The 14,194-nt window shown below is 43.3% G+C and overlaps 1 protein-coding gene across 1 annotated transcript in view; it reads right to left on the reverse strand.

The window, feature by feature from the left end:
* Positions 1–14,194, reverse strand: part of LOC121005467 (alpha-2-macroglobulin-like protein 1) — a 288,965-nt gene that overhangs the window by 272,851 nt on the left and 1,920 nt on the right. Inside the window, exons 2-4 of the mRNA XM_040438235.1 lie at positions 13,620–13,803; positions 4,474–4,633; positions 4,337–4,389 (exon numbers count right to left, since the gene is read on the reverse strand). Of these exons, the coding sequence (XP_040294169.1) occupies positions 4,337–4,389; positions 4,474–4,633; positions 13,620–13,803 (397 nt within the window). The remainder of the gene's footprint in view (positions 1–4,336; positions 4,390–4,473; positions 4,634–13,619; positions 13,804–14,194) is intronic.

The following is a 14,194-nucleotide window of genomic DNA, read 5'->3' on the forward strand; positions in this document are numbered from 1 at the left end:
TGATGTTTTGTGATTTTATAACGAGTTTGATAAACCATTATATTATGAATCAAAAGTGTTGTTTGGCGCCCACCTACACAACAAAAACCTCAATTTATGGAATTGAGAGAAATGTTTGGTCCTGTGCAGCCAATTTTGCCGTTGTATCTAGAAGCCAACTTTGCCTTCTAGACTAGGTCTCCAAATATTTTAACTATCTGGGGATCAAGTTGGGAAACACTAAAATATAGCAGAACTAGAAATGGTAGCCCAGGTTAGTTAACCTTTTTTATTATCTCTTTTCAGAGAATTCTGAGTCACTAGAGAATGGTCCTTGGTTCAGGATCCTCATCTCTAGGCCAGACAGAGTGTCCCTCATTCTGGAAGACGATTCCTGATCTGTACAACACAGACAACTCATTATTGTGAATGGACGCTATGTAATACTTCATTTCTCCTGATGTGGTGCTTTGGGAAATTCGACCCTTACTGCCAGATGATCACTGGAGGTTCCAGCTGAGGGACAATTTGTGAAGAATTTATTTTCAAAGGACACTTCTAAGGCTACTTTCACACTCGCGTTCGGAGCGGATCCGTCTTGTATCTGCACAGACGGATCCGCACCGATAATGCAAACGCTTGTATCTGTTTAGAACGGATCCGTTTTCATTATTAATTCCAAAAAAAGTCTAAGTCAAAACGGATCCGTCTTGACTTACATTGAAAGTCAATGGGGGACGGATCCGTTTTCAAATGCACCATATTGTGTCAGTGAAAAACGGATCCGTGCCCATTGACTTACATTGTAAGTCAGGACGGATGCGTTTGGCTATGCATAGTCAGGCAGACACCAAAACGCTGCAAGCTGCGTTTTAGTGACCGCCTAAAAAAGGCAACAGAGACCAAACACAGCCAAACTGATGCATTCTGAACGGATCCTTATCTATTCAGAATGCATTGGGGCTGAAATGATCCGTTTTGGGCCGCTTGTGAGAGCCCTGAAACGGATCTCACAAGCGGACCCAGAAACGCCAGTGTGAAAGTAGCCTAACAAGTAGTGACTCTCCAAACCCTTTAAAACCAATGTTCTTAGTTAACGGGGAAATTAGTAGTGTTGATCGAGCACCAAAGTGCTCTTGTGCTCGAGTAGAACACTTCCCGATATTCGGGTGCTCTACAGAGCACCCAAGCACAATGGAAGTCAATGGGAGAATCCGAGCATTAAACCAGGCACCCCCTGCTCCGAAAAGGGGATGGTGTCAGGACTCTAGTTCGGCTTAGGAGTCCTGCTCTGACTCCATATATAGCTATGTCCATATATGGAGTCAGTGCTTGGGGACACCCACTGTATTTAAATCTAATTTAGCCTCTATTTCTGAAAAGTTTCTGGCGGGATTTGAACTCACTACCTTCACCACACTTTTTTGTAGTTATGTCTACGGAGCTGTGTGAGGGCTCATTTTTTGCAGGGCGATCTGTACTTTTCACTGATACCATTTTGAAGTGTGTGTGACTTTTTGATCACTTTTTATAAAAAAAATTCTTGGGGAATTGAAGTGACAAAAAATGGCAAATTGGCTGTTTAATTTTTTTCCCGTTACACCATTTGTCGTATGGCATTAATATTGTTATATTTTAATTGTATGGGCATTTTCGCAGGCGGCGATGCCCATTATTTATATTTTTTTATTGGTTAAGTATTTTTATATTAAGGAAAGGGGGGTGATTTGAACTTTTATATTTTTTATATATTTTTTTTAATATTTTTAAAACATATTTTTTTTACTTTTTCTTAAAGGGCTTCTGTCACCCCACTAAAGTGATTATTTTTTTTTGGGCTAGTTAAATTAGTTATATAGCGATATATTAAAATATAATAGTGTTCCTTTCTTTGATCCAGCAGTTTAGTCAAAAAACGAAATTTTATCATATGCAAATTCGGTCTCTACCAGCAAGTAGGGCGGCTACTTGCTGGTAGCTGCTGCAGAAATCCGCCCCCTCCTCTTGTTGATTGACAGGGCCAGCCGGGATCTGCTCCTCCGGCCAGCCCTGTCGGCATTTCAAAAATCGCGCGCGCGTGTTGAATCTGCGCAGGCGCTCTGAGATGAGGAGGTTCGTCTCATCAGAGCTCCCTCAGTGCGCCTGCGCCGATGACATCATCGAAATAGAAGACGTCATCGGCGCAGGCGCACTGAGGGAGTTCTGAGGAGACGAGCCTCCTCATCTCAGAGCGCCTGCGCAGATTCAACACGGGCGCACGATTTTTGAAATGCCGACAGGGCTGGCCGGAGGAGGAGATCCCGGCTGGCCCTGTCAATCAACAAGAGGAGGGGGTGGATTTCTGCAGCAGCTACCAGCAAGTAGACGCCCTACTTGCTGGTAGAGACCGAATTTGCATATGATAAAACTTCGTTTTTTGACTAAACTGCTGGATCAAAGTAAGGAACACTATTATATTTTAATATATCGCTATATAACTAATTTAACTAGCCCAAAAAAAAAAAATCACTTTAGTGGGGTGACAGAAGCCCTTTAAGTCACCCTGGGTGACTATAACTGGCAATCATTAGATTGCTCGTTGTGTTCATTGATAGCTATATAGCCGTCAGTGAACACTTCATTTTCAATATAACAATACAGTGCTGCCACCTAGTAGCCTGTATTGGTATATTCCTCTAATAGCTGCCTAAGCCTGCTTGAGGCTTTGGGCTATTAGTGTCGTGTAACAGGTTCCTCGATCTCAGCCGGGGAACGCTGTTCCCGACACAGGAGGGCACGGCTTCTGCTTCCGGACTGCTCAGATGCCGTGCTCACATTTGACCACGGCATCTGAGGGGGGGAAATGGATGCAATCAGCTATAAGGCTGATCGCATACATGTGCCACGGGTCTCTGCTGTTTTAAACGGCTATGTGCAGCGGGCGCCATGTTTAAAGACACGACTTACTGCGTACATGTATGGCAGAGGTCGTGAAGGGGTTAATTTTTCCCCTCAATGTTTAACTTTTTATCTGCAGGGACGTACGTATGCAAACTCCATCACAGAAGGTCTTGTAGTAATCCACCAAAAGAAGCAGGAGATTTTACAATGCAGTTTTCTCCATGCTTAAATGGTTTGGCCCATCTCAGATATTGGTGGAATATTGCTAGGATATGTCACCAATGTCTGACAGGTGCAGGTCCCATTGTGCCATTTTCAACACTCCCATAGAAATGAATGGAGGGCAGGTACTCATGCGCAGTTCGCTCTCCATCACCTTGCGAGCTCCGTTCTAGAGATAGGTGCAGGTACCAGAGGTGGGAGTCGCAACTATCAGACATTGGTGGCATGTCCTAGCGATATGCCAAAAATGTATGAGATGGGCCAACCCCTTTAAGGGAGGTATCAGGAAGGGGTGTAGTTTTAAGAGGGGCAGGTTTTGATTTTGCTTGGTGTTAAAGGGGTATTCCCCTTATATTGATTGACATATTTAGAATCATCCCCTCCTCCCCACATTCCCCCATAGTGGAGTTTCGATTTTTTCCTGCCATGCCATATCGGTGAATGGAGAGGTGGCAGTGCATGTGCAGTGCGCTCTCCATTAACAGCTATGTGACTTACTCCTTTTCACTTCGGGGACCCTTTCTGAAGACAGGAGCGGGTCCCATAGGTCCCATAGGTGGGACCCACACGTATCTGACATTGATGGCATAAACCATTGCAGTCAGTGTAGTACTGGTGCGTCTTATGATACATCAAATTAATGTTGGCCAAACCTTCTGATATCAGCAGGACCAGCCAACCATCTAACGTGTACAATGTTTTCTCAACTCTCCCCCAACAGCAGTTATCACTAGAGAGAATTGTCACGTTGGCTTTGAGCATGCCAGGTCCTCTTGTTCTCAGGAGACATAAGTTGCCCCAATAGGGAGCAGCAGCTTTCCCTCATCATGCCATTCATGCTCAGTCTAAAGTGTGTGGCCAGATTAGGAGAGGAAGAAGGAGAGAATGATAAATTAGGAGCCTCCATCATTTCTAACTTCAGTCTCCATTTCATGATATCTTGGTGGTCACTTTCCTCACTGAAGTTGGGCATCTCCAGGACTCACGTTTTCTAGAACTGGGGAAAAGAGCTGAGACCTAGGGAGGTTTTCCTTCATCTTTGCCCTAGCTCAATGCTGGTCAAGAAAGATGTCTTGTAAGAGCCCCTCTTCCTGGTACTCTGACCTTGGGGCACATACACTGACAGCCTCCCCCATAGTTATGCACCTGCAGGGAATGTTCCAAATCGTGAAATCAAGTCCCTTCCATGACAGAAACTATCTTTCATTTAAAGACAAAGACACACGTTCCAAGTCATCTTGCAAGTTCACAATACCTTCATCTTTGCGCACACAAAGTTCTCATCCAACGTCACAATGCGGAATTTCACTGAAAAATAATAGGAAGACAAAAGTTACGTGTTTCATGTGTTTCATAGAACGCACCCCCCCCCCCTTGTGATCCCCACATTACCAGTATCACTTGGGCGGTAACTTGGTTTATCCGTCTGAATCACAACTCCAAGAGGTACTCTCAAGATCAACACCTTTTTACTGTCCACAAAATTGACATTGCCTTGAGCTTCGATTTTCACTATACCAACTTCAGAGGTGCCATCACTTGGGGCAGGAACCTAGGGGTGAGGGACACAGGACACAAACATCACTATGGAATTTGGACTTCGGTCTTCTTGGTTTATATTATGCCGTTGAGTCTTACTTAAAAAGGAATGTCCACTAAAATGTTTTCCTCTTTCATCTCTGCGGCCACCTAGAGGTGACTAATCAGCAAGTCCAGGTCAAACCCTTTATAAAGCATTAAGATAGGACCTATTGAATGTGTCTCCATTAGAAGACCTTCTAATAACCCATACCTAGATAGGGTAGGGGAGGGGAATGACCATGTTCACAACTCTAAATGCCTTATGCAGCTAAGGATGGTCCTACATGAGGATCAACCCTAAAGAGGGCACTAAATGTACCTTTAGTCATGTGAGAGTAAGCAAAGTAGCAGACACCTTTTAAAGAGACTGCATTATATTACATAAAATATATTCAAATATATACAAGGAATCATAAAAGATATTGGGATGTTCAGTATAGTTACTGAGAGAGTAGTGGATGCATGGAATAGCCTTCCTGCAGAAGTGGTAGCTGCAAATACAGTGAAGGAGTTTAAGCATGCATGGGATAGGCATAAGGCCATCCTTCATATAAGATAGGGCCGGGGGCTATCCATAGTATTCAGTATATTGGGCAGACTAGATGGGCCAAATGGTTCTTATCTACCGACACATTCTATGTTTCTATGTTTCATTCTGAATATGTAAATTGCCAACAAAGACTAAAATAAACTACACTGAGAAAGTAAGTGGGTGCTATGTGTGTTCTGGAAAGTGTAAGCAAGAGAATAGTGAGTGCAGCTCTGGAGTATAATACAGGATGTAATTACGATCAGTACAGGATAAGTAATGTAATGTATGTACACAGTGACTCCACCAGCAGAATAGTGAGTGCAGCTCTGGAGTATAATACAGGATGTAACTCAGGATCAGTACAGGATAAGTAATGTAATGTATGTACACAGTGACTCCACCAGCAGAATAGTGAGTGCAGCTCTGGAGTATAATACAGGATGTAATTACGATCAGTACAGGATAAGTAATGTAATGTATATGTACACAGTGACTCCACCAGCAGAATAGTGAGTGCAGCTCTGGAGTATAATACAGGATGTAACTCAGGATCAGTACAGGATAAGTAATGTATGTACACAGTGACTGCACCAGCAGAATAGTGAGTGCAGCTCTGAGGTATAACAGGATGTAACTCGGGATCAGTACAGGATAGGTGATGTATGTACACAGTGACTCCACCAGCAGAATAGTGAGTGCAGCTCTGGAGTATATTACAGGATGTAATTACGATCAGTACAGGATAAGTAATGTAATGTATGTACACAGTGACTCCACCAGCAGAATAGTGAGTGCAGCTCTGGAGTATAATACAGGATGTAATTACGATCAGTACAGGATAAGTAATGTAATGTATATGTACACAGTGACTGCACCAGCAGAATAGTGAGTGCAGCTCTGGAGTATAATACAGGATGTAACTCAGGATCAGTACAGGATAAGTAATGTATGTACACAGTGACTCCACCAGCAGAATAGTGAGTGCAGCTCTGGAGTATAATACAGGATGTAACTCAGGATCAGTACAGGATAAGTAATGTATGTACACAGTGACTGCACCAGCAGAATAGTGAGTGCAGCTCTGGAGTATAATACAGGATGTAACTCAGGATCAGTACAGGATAAGTAATGTATGTACACAGTGACTGCACCAGCAGAATAGTGAGTGCAGCTCTGGAGTATAATACAGGATGTAACTCAGGATCAGTACAGGATAAGTAATGTATGTACACAGTGACTCCACCAGCAGAATAGTGAGTGCAGCTCTGGAGTATAATACAGGATGTAACTCAGGATCAGTACAGGATAATAAGTAATGTATGTACACAGTGACTGCACCAGCAGAATAGTGAGTGCAGCTCTGGAGTATAATACAGGATGTAATTACGATCAGTACAGGATAAGTAATGTAATGTATATGTACACAGTGACTCCACCAGCAGAATAGTGAGTGCAGCTCTGGAGTATAATACAGGATGTAACTCAGGATCAGTACAGGATAAGTAATGTATGTACACAGTGACTGCACCAGCAGAATAGTGAGTGCAGCTCTGAGGTATAACAGGATGTAACTCGGGATCAGTACAGGATAGGTGATGTATGTACACAGTGACTCCACCAGCAGAATAGTGAGTGCAGCTCTGGAGTATATTACAGGATGTAATTACGATCAGTACAGGATAAGTAATGTAATGTATGTACACAGTGACTCCACCAGCAGAATAGTGAGTGCAGCTCTGGAGTATAATACAGGATGTAATTACGATCAGTACAGGATAAGTAATGTAATGTATATGTACACAGTGACTGCACCAGCAGAATAGTGAGTGCAGCTCTGGAGTATAATACAGGATGTAACTCAGGATCAGTACAGGATAAGTAATGTATGTACACAGTGACTCCACCAGCAGAATAGTGAGTGCAGCTCTGGAGTATAATACAGGATGTAACTCAGGATCAGTACAGGATAAGTAATGTATGTACACAGTGACTGCACCAGCAGAATAGTGAGTGCAGCTCTGGAGTATAATACAGGATGTAACTCCGGATCAGTACAGGATAAGTAATGTATGTACACAGTGACTGCACCAGCAGAATAGTGAGTGCAGCTCTGGAGTATAATACAGGATGTAACTCAGGATCAGTACAGGATAAGTAATGTATGTACACAGTGACTCCACCAGCAGAATAGTGAGTGCAGCTCTGGAGTATAATACAGGATGTAACTCAGGATCAGTACAGGATAATAAGTAATGTATGTACACAGTGACTGCACCAGCAGAATAGTGAGTGCAGCTCTGGAGTATAATACAGGATGTAATTACGATCAGTACAGGATAAGTAATGTAATGTATGTACACAGTGACTCCACCAGCAGAATAGTGAGTGCAGCTCTGGAGTATAATACAGGATGTAACTCAGGATCAGTACAGGATAAGTAATGTATGTACACAGTGACTGCACCAGCAGAATAGTGAGTGCAGCTCTGAGGTATAACAGGATGTAACTCGGGATCAGTACAGGATAGGTGATGTATGTACACAGTGACTCCACCAGCAGAATAGTGAGTGCAGCTCTGGAGTATAATACAGGATGTAATTACGATCAGTACAGGATAAGTAATGTAATGTATGTACACAGTGACTCCACCAGCAGAATAGTGAGTGCAGCTCTGGAGTATAATACAGGATGTAATTACGATCAGTACAGGATAAGTAATGTAATGTATATGTACACAGTGACTGCACCAGCAGAATAGTGAGTGCAGCTCTGGAGTATAATACAGGATGTAACTCAGGATCAGTACAGGATAAGTAATGTATGTACACAGTGACTCCACCAGCAGAATAGTGAGTGCAGCTCTGGAGTATAATACAGGATGTAACTCAGGATCAGTACAGGATAAGTAATGTATGTACACAGTGACTGCACCAGCAGAATAGTGAGTGCAGCTCTGGAGTATAATACAGGATGTAACTCAGGATCAGTACAGGATAAGTAATGTATGTACACAGTGACTGCACCAGCAGAATAGTGAGTGCAGCTCTGGAGTATAATACAGGATGTAACTCAGGATCAGTACAGGATAAGTAATGTATGTACACAGTGACTCCACCAGCAGAATAGTGAGTGCAGCTCTGGAGTATAATACAGGATGTAACTCAGGATCAGTACAGGATAATAAGTAATGTATGTACACAGTGACTCCACCAGCAGAATAGTGAGTGCAGCTCTGGAGTATAATACAGGATGTAACTCAGGGTCATTACAGGATAAGTAATGTAATTTATGTACACAGTGACTCCATAAATATATGTTTGAAAAGGACACTAAAACAAAATAACAAATTCTTTATTATAATGTACAGGTAAAATAAAGGGGTGTCTACCCACACTGCATATAGCAGCTGAATGAAACAATCAGACGTCACTGAATTGTGGGACCAAACAAACTCCTAACACCACTGGTAGAGGGGTATGTGTATGTAAGCAGTATGATAGGCGAGTCCCACAAACTAAACCTTCCAACACTAGGGGGCATACCACCACAAGGTCATATGTCTGAGCCTAAGTGGGGTACTGAACAACCGCATAACTGGTACCAAAATATAGCGCCAGATATCGCCTTGTTTACAGTGGATGGCAGCGCGCATAACATCCACTGCACTGAACAAAATAGGGTGCGGGACTGAGGCAAAGGTGAGAACCGTTGAGTTTGACTGGTGGGCCAAAACCACCGACTCATCTGCCGCAGTCCTATGTAGTCTATGCTCAACGCGTTTCCGTGGACAAAGTGCACTTCATCAGGAGCAAAATGCACCGTAACTTAAGCCCAAAGCCTCTGATGTAAGGTGTTCACTTGAGGCTAAAAGGAAGGACAGATGTAGGGTGACCTGCCTGTGACCGAATTCCTCCAGTGTAAGGCACGGCGTAATCACTGGAACCTACAGTCGTGGCCAAAAGTTTTGAGAATGTCACAAATATTAGTTTTCACAAAGTTTGCTGCTAAACTGCTTTTAGATCTTTGTTTCAGTTGTTTCTGTGATGTAGTGAAATATAATTACAGGCACTTGATACGTTTCAAAGGCTTATATCGACAATTACATGACATTTATGCAAAGAGTCAGTATTTGCAGTGTTGGCCCTTCTTTTTCAGGACCTCTGCAGTCCGACTGGGCATGCTCTCAATCAACTTCTGGGCCAATTCCTGACTGATATCAACCCATTCTTTCATAATCACTTCTTGGAGTTTGTCAGAATTAGTGGGTTTTTGTTTGTCCACCCGCCTCTTGAGGATTGACCACAAGTTCTCAATGGGATTAAGATCTGGGGAGTTTCCAGGCCATGGACCCAAAATGTCAACGTTTTGGTCCCCGAGCCACTTAGTTATCACTTTTGCCTTATGGCACGGTGCTCCATCGTGCTGGAAAATGCATTGTTCTTCACCAAACTGTTGTTGGATTGTTGGAAGAAGTTGCTGTTGGAGGGTGTTTTAGTACCATTCTTTATTCATGGCTGTGTTTTTGGGCAAAATTGTGAGTGAGCCCACTCCCTTGGATGAGAAGCAACCCCACACATGAATGGTCTCAGGATGCTTTACTGTTGGCATGACACAGGACTGATGGTAGCGCTCACCTTTTCTTCTCCGGACAAGTATTTTTCCAGATGCCCCAAACAATCGGAAAGAGGCTTCATCGGAGAATATGACTTTGCCCCAGTCCTCAGCAGTCCATTCACCAAACTTTCTGCAGAAGATCAATCTGTCCTTGATGTTTTTTTTGCAGAGAAGTGGCTTCTTTGCTGCCTTTCTTGACACCAGGCCATCTTCCAAAAGTCTTTGCCTCACTGTGCGTGCAGATGCGCTCACACCTGCCTGCTGCCATTCCTGAGCAAGCTCTGCACTGGTGGCACTCCGATCCCGCAGCTGAATCCTCTTTAGGAGACGATCCTGGCACTTGCTGGACTTTCTTGGACGCCCTGAAGCCTTCTTAACAAGAATTGAACCTCTTTACTTGAAGTTTGATGATCCTATAAATTGTTGATTGAGGTGCAATCTTAGTAGCCACAATATCCTTGACTGTGAAGCCATTTTTATGCAACACAATGATGGCTGCACGCGTTTCTTTGCAGGTCACCATGGTTAACAATGGAAGAACAATGATTTCAAGCATCACCCTTCTTTTAACATGTCAAGTCTGCCATTTTAACCCAATCAGCCTGACATAATGATCTCCAGACTTGTGCTCGTCAACATTCTCACCTGAGTTAACAAGACGATTACTGAAATGATCTCAGCGGGTCCTTTAATGACAGCAATGAAATGCAGTGGAAAGGTTTTTTTGGGATTAAGTTAATTTTCATGGCAAAGAAGGACTATGCAATTCATCTGATCACTCTTCATAACATTCTGGAGTATATGCAAATTGCTATTATAAAAACTTAAGCAGCAACTTTTCCAATTTCCAATATTTATGTAATTCTCAAAACTTTTGGCCACGACTGTACAACCCTGCCTAAGCCGTCCACCTCTAGATTGAGGGGCAGCGTGCTGGTGTGCAACTAAATTGGCGCTGTAATGGCCGCGAAGCGGCTCGCAAAACGCCGAAATTAAAAGGGTAAAACCCCGCCCCGCCGGACACACCCCCGCACTGACAGCCAATCCGGCCAGAAGGCGTGGTTAGGAATCAACCATTGGCTAACAGGCGGGCAGAGCAACGTCAGGGAAAGCGCTATGTGCCGCAGTGTAAAGGGAACTTCAAGGCGGCTCTGTATGAACATACCATCGGAGTATCAATATATAAGGTATTATAAGTGGAACAGGATAAAGGAAAATGAGCGAATGTTGACACAATACAAGACGGTTGGGAGCTAAATGGAGTCAAAGGATAGTGACAATTGATGATAATTAACGCAATAGATGTATAATAGGCCAAGTGCATACTCCTATAAATGGCACAAATGAGATGGCATCATCGGGGCCAGATGGTTTAATGGTATTTAAAGAAAAAATCCATTGCGCCTCTTTCTGCAAAAGGATACGGTCACAATCACCGCCCCTTGATGATATTTTCACGGAATCAATCCCCTGAAACTTATCAGACACATGACGTGCAATAGGGGTGTCTTTCAAATTCGTAATGTCTGAAACGTGCTCATCTATGCGTCATCTGAGCTCCCTAATGGTTTTGCCGACATATTTGAGGCCACAAACGTATGTCATCAAATAAATCCCACCCACTGACTTGCAGTTGAAAAATGACCTAATAAAATAGGTTTTGTCTGATGTGCTGTTGGCAAAACTTTTGGTCTTGTCTATAAAGCCACAAAACTTGCAAGATCCACAGGGGAATGTCCCTGTAAGGGAACTACGCAACCAGGACTGTTGTTTTGGACTTTGATATAGACTATGTGTCGACAGGTCTCGTAAATTGTTGCTGCGTCGATAGGTGATAGATGGTCTGGATGGAATCATATTCCCAACTTCTGGATCAGATTTAAGCATGTCGTAATGATCAATGAGGACTAGACGTACAGCCTCATGTGCACTGTCGTAGGTGCCAATAATTCGGACAGTGTTGTCACCGACCTCCCTATTTTTAGGGGACAGCAAAAGATCCCTTTTAGCGCTAAGTGACTGTTGATACGCCTGTCTCAGGAATCGCTGTGGATAACCACGTCGTCGGAATCTCTGTTGTAGATCTTGCGCAGACACCTTAAAATCACCTAATTGAGAACAATTCCTTCTCACCCTTAAATATTGTCCCTTCGGGATCCCTCTTTTGAGAGCCAAAGGGTGCCCACTCTCCCATTTTAACAAGTTGCTAGTGGCCGTGGGTTTCCTGAACACCTTGGTAATAATATGGCCAAATGCATCCAGTGAATATAAATTGTGCCATTTATAGGAGTATGCACTTGGCCTATTATACATCTATTGCGTTAATTATCATCAATTGTCACTATCCTTTGACTCCATTTAGCTCCCAACCGTCTTGTATTGTGTCAACATTCGCTCATTTTCCTTTATCCCGTTCCACTTATAATACCTTATATATTGATACTCCGATGGTATGTTCATACAGAGCCGCCTTGAAGTTCCCTTTACACTGCGGCACATAGCGCTTTCCCTGACGTTGCTCCGCCCGCCTGTTAGCCAATGGTTGATTTCTAACCACGCCTTCTGGCCGGATTGGCTGTCAATGCGGGGGTGTGTCTGGCAGGGCGGGGTTTTACCCTTTTAATTTCGGCGTTTTGCGAGCCGCTTCAGAGGCTTTGGGCTTAAGTTACGGTGCATTTTGCTCCTGATGAAGTGCACTTTGTGCACGGAAACGCGTTGAGCATAGACTACATAGGACTGCGGCAGATGAGTCGGTGGTTTTGGCCCACCAGTCAAACTCAACGGTTCTCACCTTTGCCTCAGTCCCGCACCCTATTTTGTTCAGTGCAGTGGATGTTATGCGCGCTGCATCCACTGTAAACAAGGCGATATCTGGCGCTATATTTTGGTACCAGTTATGCGGTTGTTCAGTACCCCACTTAGGCTCAGACATATGACCTTGTGGTGGTATGCCCCCTAGTGTTGGTGGGTTTAGTTTGTGGGACTCGCCTATCATACTGCTTACATACACATACCCCTCTACCAGTGGTGTTAGGAGTTTGTTTGGTCCCACAATTCAGTGACGTCTGATTGTTTCATTCAGCTGCTTTATGCAGTGTGGGTAGACACCCCTTTATTTTACCTGTACATTATAATAAAGAATTTGTTATTTTGTTTTAGCGTCCTTTTCAAACATATATTTATCTAGTGCTAATAAGGACATATACCCAATACACCCCATTTCATTTTGTTACATAGTGACTCCACCAGCAGAATAGTGAGTGCAGCTCTGGAGTATAATACAGGATGTAACTCAGGATCAGTACAGGATAAGTAATGTATGTACACAGTGACTGCACCAGCAGAATAGTGAGTGCAGCTCTGGAGTATAATACAGGATGTAACTCAGGATCAGTACAGGATAAGTAATGTAATGTATGTACACAGTGACTGCACCAGCAGAATAGTGAGTGCAGCTCTGGAGTATAATACAGGATGTAACTCAGGATCAGTACAGGATAAGTAATGTAATGTACACAGTGACTGCACCAGCAGAATAGTGAGTGCAGCTCTGGAGCATAATACAGGATGTAACTCAGGATCAGTACATGATAAGTAATGTATGCACACAGTGACTGCACCAGCAGAATAGTGAGTGCAGCTCTGGGGTATAATACAGGATGTAACTCAGGATCAGTACAGGATAAGTAATGTATGTACACAGTGACTGCACCAGCAGAATAGTGAGTGCAGCTCTGGAGTATAATACAGGATGTAACTCAGGATCAGTACAGGATAAGTATTGTATGTACACAGTGACTCCTTCACTCACCGTAAAGTAACAACAGTGAAAACCAGTTTTGGGGGGTTTTTTACACAAATTAAGGTTTTGCTCTTGAACCTCCAAGGTCACAGTCACAATAAAACCCCACTTGTAAAGGTCCCCATCCAGCAGCAGGCAGGCTTTCTCTATGGAAGGATAGTGCAGCGTAGCTGGGATTAGCAGCATATAATTTCTAGAACAGAAAGGTGAACATATTAACACTCAAGTAGAAAAAGTCGAATGATCGGGTCATAAATGTACCGCACCGTTACCAATACTCTGCTTGCTGTCAGTGACTGCAATAAAAAAAACGGAAAATGCATAGCAGCCTGGTGGTGCACACAAGTGAGTTTGCTACAGTTGAATCCAATTTAAGCAACAATCTTCTGTGACCTATACCGTCTGGATTCCCGACTGATACAGTACATTGTAGCAATTTTGGACAGGAGAAAGGATGATTTTAGCTCACGGAGGATTGTCCAGACTGGATTCAACTGTGAAAAGTACTGGATCCGATCTGTACAGCTATTATTCTTATTTACATCCACAGACTGAAAACGTATACTTACCAAGAACTTCTTGCA

The sequence above is a fragment of the Bufo bufo genome, chromosome 6, assembly GCF_905171765.1.
Source record: "Bufo bufo chromosome 6, aBufBuf1.1, whole genome shotgun sequence".
In the NCBI taxonomy this organism is placed as follows: domain Eukaryota; kingdom Metazoa; phylum Chordata; class Amphibia; order Anura; family Bufonidae; genus Bufo; species Bufo bufo.